The sequence below is a fragment of the Hyposmocoma kahamanoa genome, unplaced genomic scaffold (assembly GCF_003589595.1).
Source record: "Hyposmocoma kahamanoa isolate Upper Pololo Valley unplaced genomic scaffold, ASM358959v1 100021, whole genome shotgun sequence".
NCBI lineage: Eukaryota > Metazoa > Arthropoda > Insecta > Lepidoptera > Cosmopterigidae > Hyposmocoma > Hyposmocoma kahamanoa.
Window position 1 is genome coordinate 4,848,714 of NW_020653200.1, and position 11,539 is coordinate 4,860,252.

The following is an 11,539-nucleotide window of genomic DNA, read 5'->3' on the forward strand; positions in this document are numbered from 1 at the left end:
AATTATTTCATTAATTTAAGTGAGTATGCATGCATATGATGTTCCGTGACTATCTACGGATTGTAACTGAAAACCATTGTTTCGAACGCACTGTGTTTTCTAATAAATGTTGAATTAATTTCCGTTTGGTTATTGCATTTAGGCTGTATATTTTTGGTATGTATACAATTTTTGTATTTAGGCTGTATATTTTTGTTTTCTTTTAATTTATTTTTTATTATTTTTTCAACAAATAATTTTTATTTTTTACCGCTGAATTTCACCATTCCGCCATCTGTCATCCAAACCACCAGCCGGTCCGAATGGTAAAATATATTTTGCTCCATGGAAATTACGTACGCAATATACGTTTATTACCATACTTTTCTTTTACCAAATTATAAAATGCTGATTAAGTATAAAATGCTGAGATATGTAATTTTAAATAGTCGGATCGCTTAGGTCTTTTTGAGCACGCTGAATGGAAACATACTTTCACTTACAAATATGCATATGATTGTTAACTGAGTATGATATAATTTCAACCAAAAAAATTAAACGATTGTGCTATACTATATAACTACAACCACAATTAGATACTTTATTACAAAATAAGAACCTATGAAACTCATACACATTTTACAAAATAAGACATTCTGTAAACAAGTGACGTATGTATAAATTTACTAAAGTTAACATTACATTCTAAAGCTCATTTGTCATCATTATCATTACATGCATTATAAGTACATCCAATCATTGTGCTTTATTTTCACTGGCTCCTAAAATCTAAGAGCTCATAAAAGAGAGGAGCTCTAAGCTCCTTCCTATATGTTCCATTAAGAAATCCATACCACACACGCACCACCTCGTACGAAATACACCCTTCAATTCTAAATTACTTTAGGGACCACAAATTGTTATCTAAATTTTGAACCTGCACAAAGATATAACAATAACAATGTTACATTAATCAAATGTTATACTAATTTGCAACTTATAATTTATTCGTGTAATATATTTATATATATTTACATATATAAATAAACCGTAATCCCCTCGTTCGTGAAACTATGAAACAAATATAGAAAATACGTATAGATTACGGTGAATTAGGTCAATATAAACATGGTACCCCGCATGAGTCTTCTTTTCGCAACAAAGATTAACAATTGATGCATACAAAACTTTAGTCAAGAACTGTAAAAATAATTTCATATCAAAATATTATTTTCCAAGGGCTCGCGCCCGCAGGCTTCAGCCTATAAAGGCCCATATGAGCTGCAGTAAGTAAAATCTTACTATAGTATAATAAAACAAGTATGGTAACTCCATAGAAACGTAACAGCGCGGACCGTTCGCATAATATAGCTTAGCGCTGGTCATCTCACGCAACTTACATAATTATGCGAAAGTGTACGACTGGCGGGCACATTATACAAACCGCGCTGCGGCGTGTAAATGGAGTTTATTTTTCTTATTATACTATGATCGTACGGTTAATTAAATATGTACATTTAAGATTAGTAAATAATATCTTTCATTAATAGTCGAAAAGTGTTCTTGTCGTAATTTCTATACAGCATATTTATTTGCTAACCATGATCTATATCCTCTAATATAATAATAATTTTAATAATATATAGGAAATGAAACTATTTTTCCGGATTTAAATCGCGTATATTTGTTATTTCAAACAAACCGACATTTCGGGCACTTTACAGGTCCCATGATCACGGTTGACTGTTTGAAAAAACAAATATACGCGATTTAAATCCGGAAAAACAGTTTCATTTCCTATCTGTAAAAACCGCGAAGAGTTCTTAACTCTTTAATAACATAATTAAGTACATAAATTTTCACTTTTAAAATTGTACTCTTACATTTTTAGGCATTACAAAATTACACGGCGTGAATAATTCCAGAAGAAAAATACTTGAACTAGGTTGCTTGAGCTAGGTGGTTATCTACAAGTCAGTGTTATCAAATTTGAGCAAATTATATGCTAAGCGGTAAGAACGCGAACAAAAACCTCGTGAGAATAATTGTAAAGTTTGTACTACGTAGAGTAAAAACAAATGTTATAAACATTTATTTATAACATTTATTTTTACTAACACGAGTTTTTAACAAGAACAAGTATTTATGTAGTCTTCAACTCGGTGCATCCATCTACTGCCAGCAGGAACGGGCGAAATGGCGCGCATTGGTGGAGGCCTATGTCCAGCAGTGGACTACGACAGGCTGTTGATGATGATGATTTATATAGTATACGAAGGGATAACATATTGTATATTTTTATTATATGTAGCCAGTTGGCTACACTCCATATACATTATATGTGACATTGTCTGTGGTTTGGAGAGAGTGAAAGGGTGCGTATGTTTTTCATGGTGCAGGCATTTGGGTATTTCAATTAATTACGTCACGCAATGAAGAATAACAGATTTTTAAGTGTGTTAAAGACGAGCAGTTTTAACGACTTTGTACCTTTGAGTGTAATCGTGTCTAAGTCTGCTGAAATAAGCATTTTAATTTTGTTATAGATTAAACTGCCTAAAACATAGAAGGGCTGTCGCGCAATGGTGGTTCCGTGTGATACCGCAGGACAAACCGGTTAGTTTCTTCGGTTTTTGGGTTTGGGAAAGGGACAGATCTACGCTTTGATGAAACCGAGTGGAACATCGAGGAAGATAATGGCCCACAGGCTTTTATTATGTAAGAAATGACAGATTGTTAGAAAAACAAGTCATAATTGTGGTTTTTCCATGCAGCAGAATTTCTGTGACACTTGAAGCATATATAATGTGTCACCCTCTGACTGTGGTCACCTCAACTTGTTAATTCCACTAAACTTTCGTCTATGTCAACTTCCTGATATGTCATTTATACGGGTAAAGGATCGGCTCTCACAACTAGGATGTGATAGGATAGAATACGTATGTCGCCGATGTTTTTGGAGAAATAGAAAGAAAAAGGATCTCTGCATTTAGCATAAGCAAATTAATATCAAGATACCTCATTTTGTACACAGCGACCTCTTTCTAAATAGTTATGTGTCAAGGACCGGCACCAAGGTCTCGTCGGCATATATGAATATTCGAGTTTTAAAGAGATAGCTTAGAAAACTTAGCTATGTAGACGGTGAACAGGGTTGGATCGCTGCAGAATACTGGTACCACAAAATCATTGCTGAGGCATGAGCTAATCTGGTTGTATGTGTTCTATTCATAAAATAGCTTCCAAAGATCATATACGCCAAACCCCGAGCTGCTATCATCAAACGTGTATAGAATAGTTAAGACAGACACCGCATCAAATGTTTTAAGTAAATCTTAAAATATGCCTAAACTTTCTTGTCATCTATTTCCTCTGTAGCATTCTCAACAAGGCTTTGCTTTCGCGTCCTCAGTCGAAACACTTACCCAAATAAATATTTATTGCATGTCACAATGCTAACACCTATCATCTGAGAAAGTTACTAGCACGGCGAATAAATACTTGCTCAAATTTTAATATTTTTTAGCTTATGCTACTGAAAAATAATTACAAACGAAGAAAACATTGTCAAGGGTCCCATAACAAAAAAAGCTTATAAATTGTATGCGATAAACGGGTGACATTAGCGAACTAAAAGACGATATCTAGCTATAAATATACTCATCACAGAAACTTTTATTGGCAAAGTTTGTCATTTCAATTATTGCACAACAAACCGTTGAAACAGCAATTTAGAAACAGAAGCTTAATTGCTCTATATCAAATATAACACCGATTTCGACTAAAATACCAAATGTGATGAAAATTAGGTACAGTACACAGAGTACGCCACCAACAGACTTTCTTAGTTTGAATTTTCCAAGAAATAAGATCACCCATAGTAAAGTAACAGCTAAGAGCAGGGAGGTGACTACGAAGGCAATACCACTAGAGTCTATAACAATTGCAGGTTCATCTGCACCCTGACCCACCAGGACGAGAGTCTTGATGAGCCATGGCGTGCCCAGGGCAAATAATATCGCCAAGGAATTAGCCCCCAGTGCATTAGACACACCGACACCTCCTTCCCCTGTAACAAAACAAATCTATTTAATTGTACTCATACGCAATGCATTTTTTTATGCGCGAGCCATTGACTTACAAATAAATGGACGACGGGTCTAATACAAAAACCACGAAAAAAATGTCCCAAGTCAACCTATTTAAACGTAGTGACATGTAAAGGAACATGAAAAAGCTAAAACGTTGAATTTAAATTGTAATGTCATCGCAGTACTGTCTAATTTTGCTTGATTCGCTGTCAGTCGAACAAACGAAGACTAAAGCGTGAATGACGCTCTGTATACGATTTAAACGCCCTATAAGTTCGGACACTTTTTAGCGCGGACCCGACTTCCATATAATTATCAATGGCGCGAGCACAATACTCAGTCCAACCATTTATTTAACTTTTGACGTATACATGCCTCCGCAGTTCCGTAATTATTGACATATAACCATAGACATAAAATGTGATACCTTCCGGACTCTTATTTATTAATTTTAATGAAGCGACTTGTCGTTGGCTCCGATATATATTGAGCCAACAGCTTATGTAACGAATATTATTCAAGTTGATACATTTTGTACCTGTCTAATAAATTATAATGAAATTCAATAAATTATAAATAATTATAGTAAATTATTATTGGTTATTATAATGAATCGTCGGATTCTTCTCCATATGAACGAGAATCATCACTTGAATCCTCATTAACTTTAATTATTAAATCTTGAGTACACAAATTGTCAAACGCAACATAACAATCCCAAACAGACAATATCTTCTTTTTTGAACCCGCTCACATTCACGATTAAATATTCTTCACAAATAAAATCGATTGTTGTAAAAAATCGAAACGAAAACGCACCAGGACATTACTAATTTATTGAATTCCAGCTGTCAAAAGTTAAACAAATGGTTGGACGGAGTAAAAGTTACATATTTCTACGAATTCGATAATAATATCTTCACACGACATTGGCGAAATCGCAATTTTTTTTGTATATTTTTTATAATAATATTAAACTACCGTACATAGTTATTTTTACTTGACATTGACAAAATCATTGATTATTTCGATGGAGCCATAACATTTAAAAGAAGAAGAATTCGATAATTAAATTATAAATGTTGAAATGATCAAAAATGCATCACCTTTACAAAAGGTACGGTATTGTTACGTGAAAATTTAACTTTTTAAACCAAATTCATTGGCGCAATTCAGTCTTCTAAAATCTTGTCAAGTACACATTTCAGACGCCTTTGGAGAAAAATAATATTCAGTAGAATTATTATTATTATTATTAGAATTATAATCGTATTTTATAAGTATCAATGGTCAATTAGAATTATAATCGTATTTTATTTTATAAGTCAAAGAACATTGAAGTAAGTTGTTTCTAAAACCACATAAAATGGGCATGCTATGGTTTTTTCATACATTTATTTTGGAGTATTAGAACGCATAATTTGCTTTGCTTCACTCAAAATATCTGGTCTGACAGGATTTTGAAGCAATGTTCAGTTAAATCAAACATTGTTCCTGACGTACATAACTGTCACATAATCAGCACGACAACAATTCCTATTACACCACCATCGTGGGTAGAAAATGGCCAGGTGAGAGATGAGTAATATAGCCACCGGGCTTTTCACTACTGATTTTGAATTGATCATCAGATATATATTTATTTATCATTCCAATAGTATAGATGATTATTATCAATAATTTAGTTATACACATTATTTATCTGCATGACTAATTTATTTCAACAGGAAACGTTTGAGATAAGCGTGACATCAATTATTTTTGGACACAAAACAGCGCAGAAATAATTCGCAAGCGTCAGCTCCACTGTCACGAATAATAAATTACCTCGATATCAAATTAAGCACTTTATCTAAATTTGTTAAACGCATATGATCGATTCAAGGTATAAATAACAATAACTGATAAATTCTATGTTAAGCTTAGGCGTTTCTGTTTTATTTCTGTAATTAGGTAATAAAATATGTAGTCTTAGTAAGCATATAGTAAGATACAAATTTAAATCAAATAAGTAATTAGTCTGATTTTTTCTACCTAGTAGAAAGAAAAGATCAGACTAATGAATTTAATTTTTAGTTTTAGCACTTCCCAGGCACTCTATACACCGGTCGAAAGTTATTTACCCTCTACTACTACATACAGCAAATCGCTATATGCACAACGCAAATGTGTGCGTGAAGTGGCAGGGCTACCCATCGCTTTTTCGTACTATTACGTTACGTGGTCAGAGCGGCAACATAGCGAAAAATCTAACCCGAATCTGTTATCTATAATTCTAATAATAGAATCCTAATAATTACACATGTCCATTAGGTATTTATATCGATATAATATAATATTTTTCATGAATTTACTAAGTAGAATAACATTGAAGATTAATTTTAAAAATATATCAAAAGCACTTAAAATGTTACGTTTTGCGCAGGTATTTTTAAATAAGGTAATCAAGGTATTTGAAATTACGTATCCAAGGTTACCTAGTTAATAATTAGGCATATTCACTACATAATATTTATCGGCAATACAAATTGAAAATTCGAGAACCCTTCTCTACTAGGTCACGAACATTAAAAATTGATGAATGAAATTGAAATTACGGGCACATGGGGCTTGTCAACTTATGTCTCACGGTGACGGGTACAGCGACAGTGTCCCTCAGATCTTTGTTATTTAAAGCTCAGAGTGGTGCAGCAACTGTTTTGGACAGGCGTGCCGTTTACCACCAGACACGTGACTGATTCCCGTCATTTAGTATTATAAAAAAACCAAGCACCATGTTGTTGTTTCGCATAGCGTTAACACTATCAAGTATATTAACGCATTGAACTAATACTTCCGCTCAATGCAAGAATAAATCAAAAATATAAAATCACTAGCAGTACGTAAAAGAACAGTTTACGCTAGATAAAAGTTACTCACCTCTTCTAGACATGATGAAAATTGAACATGCTTCCGGCAGGCAGCCACCAAATGCCAAAAATGTCATTCCCATTACAGAATCCGGAATATAGAAGGTGTGTCCTAAGAAACAAAAATCTTGATTAAATCTATTGAATAACTATATTAAATGTAGTTACTAACGCCACCTTATTCATTTGTTAATATTTACACAGTTCCGTGAGTGAATAATTTAAAGTTACGTCCCTACATTCTCGGTCAACTGCGAAACGGGTAACTATAAATATTACTTTTATCAAAAGTGATATTGAACTAAACTAAACTTACCAATTACTGTCATGCACCAAGATACCAAATACGAGTTGGCACCGATCCACACGATGCACATGAAAAAGGCGAACGGATAGAACATTCTACAAGTGAATGGTGAAGGAATCGTAATGAACAGAATCAATCGGATGGGCAAAGTGTACCACCACCAAACTATTGCCAACACTGATTCGCCTTTAGGGTATTCGAAAACTCCCTTTACGGGTGGATCCTCGATGTTTTCTGAAATTGAGAAAGTAACTTAGTTACTTTTGTATGTAGCATATTAGTTACCGTGTGGTTAGAAAAATGTATTGAATAAATTGGTACCTGGTTCAGATGGTACTTTTTCAGAGTTGTTATTTTCATATCCTTTATTGTCGATTCCCTCTTCGTGTTGTTTCGTATTATTATTATCTGCAACTAGAAAAGCTCGATAAATACTCGACATTTCCAAAGGTTGCTATAGTCGGTATATGTAATGCCACGGATGTAAATAAATAATTACTAATCGATTGACAGTGAGACCTGATTCTCTGTGATAACGTACATTATGTATTTAACTTATTATCAATCAGTCAAAGGATTCATCAGCATCACAATAAATAAATACTTAATAACAAATAAATTCAATGTGTTACACCTTATTTAAAATTAAAATGGCAGTATAATGATACTTTTCACTTAATTAATTTTAATATATACTTGTGTTTAAGACAAAGTAAACTAACTAGTCTTGAAAACTCAGAAAAAATTCCTTCTATCGGGCCGGATTCGAACCGACGTCTAATAGCATACCGTGCCAGACGCTATACCAACTAAGCCACGGAACGAACCAGCGAACCTCACGAATTGTTCTGTGTTTCTATTTTAAATTTTTATTGAATTGACATTCAATTATTTTTGTGAAATGACTCCACTAGTTTGTTATAAATATTAATACAAAGAGGGCGCTACGACTAAAAAGTCGTTGAAAAACCAAATACAAAGACACGACGCAAGCACATAGAAAAATTCGTGAGGTCCGTTGGTTCGTTCCGTGGCTTTTAGTAGGTATATCGTCTGGCACGGTATTCAAGAAGACGTCGGTTCGAATCCGACCGGATAGAAGGAATTTTTTCTGAGTTTTCAAGACTAGTTTACTTTGTCTTAAACACAAGTATATATTAGAATTAATTATGTGAAAAGTATCATTATACTGCCATTTTAATTTTAAATAAGTTGTAACACATTGAATTTATTTGTTATTAAGTATTTATTTATTGTGATGCTGATGAATCCTTTGACTGATTGATAATAAGTTAAAAGTACTGATTGATAAAAGTCTGAGTGTTCGATCTTTGTATTAATAATTATAACAAACTAGTGGAGTAATTTCACAAAAAAGAATTGAATATCAATTCAATAAAAATTTAATTAGTCTTGAAAAGTTTAATTTAAGGCAAATATAGAATACACCTACAAAACAATAATTTTTTTTATATAATATCAAGTGACGGAAAGAACTAGTCGTGTGCCTAATCGTAAGCTACACGCCTCTCCATAACAGTTGCAGAGCTTTAAATCGGAAACGTCTGAGTGGCACTGCCACTGCACCCGTTACTCTGAGACATACATAAGTTGCCTAGTCCCTTGTGCCTGTAATTTTATCAGCACTCTTAGCCTTTAAAACCGGAACATAGCAATGTTGACATTACTGCTTGGCGGCAAAAATGGGAAGGTGGCAGTACTTCCCTGGACGAACTCTTTCATAAGAAGATCTAGTGCTGCTTAAATAACAAGTGCTGTAACATCAATAAGAGTTTTATTTACACTACGTAAGATTATCAGTGTCGCTTTGTTGATGGTCTATGATTCTTAGCCGTCAAGCCAACGTTCGGATTTAACAGATCACCGTAAGGCTGACACTTATGTACGGTTGGGAGGCTTGGTAACTCACACTTAAAGAAGAGAACAAATTCGTAATGGCTAAGAAAAAGATTCCCAGGTAGATATTGGTACCAGTTCAAAGAGACAACGACAGCTGGAAGTCCGTTCTATTGCCGAATTAGAGAAGCTCGCCAATCAAACATCACCGACGAAACATTTAGTAACAGTAGAGCTTCTTGTGAAATTCGTCCAGGGAAGTACTGCCACCTTACCTATGTCTGCCGGGAAATACATTAGGGTTTCCCGGAAGTAAAGAAGATTACATTTACAGTAATGTGAGCATTACTCTGTTTCGGTTTTGATGTGTAACGGTACACAGGCACATGGGACTTTTCAATTTAATTTTAAATAATTAAAAAATCATAACAAAAACAGTGCGTTTATATCCGTGACTTCGAGATTGTTGAATGTTATAACATATATACATAGAAATGCAAGTGCAAATTCAGGAATACTGAATTACCTATATCATAATACCTAATCAATCAAATACCTAATCATAAATTGGCAAACAGCAGTTAGTGCAGAAATTATTCACTATGAAAAGTTCCTACTTTTCGTAATGAATTAATTCTCCTAAATTGAATTAATATTGCAATGATAAAAGGAAGACCACCTACTTTCAAGATTGTTGTTACAATTGCAGCACTTTCCATAAACAAATGCAACCAACGAGAAAATCCTAGCGCTGTTGAAAATGATAATGAAGTACAAAATGTACAAGATGAACAGCACCATTGCCTCGTACCAGTCCACCTGACCGTCCCAGATTACAATCATCAGAACGCTCACGTTCACTATATAAATGATAACGTCACGAGTCACAGGTTTCCACTCAATTGCAATTGGCTGAAAATATTAAAAGTGTCATAGTTTATTGAGTTGGATAGAAAATCAACCCTTTTCTAAATGTAAGCATTTTAATAATAATCCAAGTAAATAATTATAATCTTTCTTATTATGCATTTTGTGAATTGCGACTGGGGTCAAATATCAGTTCATGCTATTGTTACGGTAAGCTAACAATCATTCATTTGTCGTTGATTTAACATTTACTATCTTGTTATTTTTTAATTTTACATTACAATATACTTACAAAAATAGCAGCTAAACCGCCAATAGCACCCACACCGAGTGTATTGAATATTGCTGAGCCCATTATGGTACCGATACCCATAGCAGAATCGGTAAGGAATGTGGAGATTACATTTACGAAGAATTCGGGGCACGAAGTAGCTACGGACATGAAAGTGGCTGCAGCCACATTCTGAAAATTGAAAAAAATATATGTCATTTACAACTTCTATGCACCTTAAAATAATCTAGTCAAAAAAATACAAAAAGTGGAAAAGACACTTGCCACTGTGGCAGCGACCTACATATGTACACAGAAATAATTTTGGTACAATTTATATCCGAAGGACACGCAGCTTCAGCGTCAACAATGTTTTCGATCTAGTACACTAACCTTTGGTATATTCAAATCTTCACATATCATTTCGACGCAAGGAATGAAATAGTCGTTGCAAATATAGCCTAGTAGTGTGAATAAATACACTACAAAAAGGACGTAACAGAGAAAGCCGCCTTTCCTCAACTGATCGTCTAAAAATAAAAGAAAAGATAATTACAGATAATATTGCAAGAAAACATGAAATGAATTATAGAACACTAATTTTCCTTAAGCAATTGCAATTTTATTTACGTTTTTTTATTTATTATTATTTATATTATATACCTTATATACCTTAATTAGTTAATATATTATATACCTACAATATTTTCAACGTTTAATGAACAAAAAATGATAACGCAAGAAAATCTACACTAACCTGTGAATATTGAAGGAGGAAAACTCTCAAGAGCGTTCCGATCGATGCAGTCTATTTCCATGAGTTCGTTATCGTGTATCTTAGTCCTGGTACGCAGCCATGGAGTCCAATGCCAGGTAACATCTTCTTCCTCTAACTTCCTTATCAACTCTTCGGTGGCGAGCACCAACTCGCCATTGTAATTTACGTACGTGATCTGACCCATTGCTACCGTGTCATCTGAAAATTATACAACATTTACAGTATTTTTATTATATAAAATAAAAAGTTCGTCCGAGTTAGAATAGATTGCTCATACTTAAAAACTTTTGTTAAAAATTTTTGTAGATAGTTTATATTTTTTTACTGCTTTTTTTACATAATAAACATAATATTGTAAAAGGCAACTCCATTCGTAAGTACATTGAAGTCTTTATTTTATTTAGTGGACATATAATTACTTCAACTTCCATAAACTTATGCTCCTGTAATGCAAAAATTGTTTAAATATATATATATATA

At 33.6% G+C, this 11,539-nt stretch overlaps 1 protein-coding gene across 2 annotated transcripts in view; it reads right to left on the reverse strand.

Annotated features, from left to right (window-relative positions):
• Nucleotides 1-2,636: 2,636 nt before the first annotated feature.
• Nucleotides 2,637-11,539, reverse strand: part of LOC113240051 (sodium/potassium/calcium exchanger 3-like) — a 12,163-nt gene continuing 3,260 nt past the window's right edge. The window contains exons 3-10 of one of the 2 annotated variants that reach the window (XM_026477269.1): nt 11,039-11,257; nt 10,675-10,811; nt 10,303-10,473; nt 9,827-10,055; nt 7,608-7,694; nt 7,296-7,520; nt 6,990-7,091; nt 2,637-4,048 (exon numbers count right to left, since the gene is read on the reverse strand). In XM_026477269.1, the coding sequence (XP_026333054.1) occupies nt 3,711-4,048; nt 6,990-7,091; nt 7,296-7,520; nt 7,608-7,694; nt 9,827-10,055; nt 10,303-10,473; nt 10,675-10,811; nt 11,039-11,257 (1,508 nt within the window). In that variant the 3' untranslated portion in view covers nt 2,637-3,710. Of the gene's footprint in view, nt 4,049-6,989; nt 7,092-7,295; nt 7,521-7,607; nt 7,701-9,826; nt 10,056-10,302; nt 10,474-10,674; nt 10,812-11,038; nt 11,258-11,539 lie in introns of both variants that reach the window. The other variant, XM_026477261.1, reaches the window with a different exon arrangement.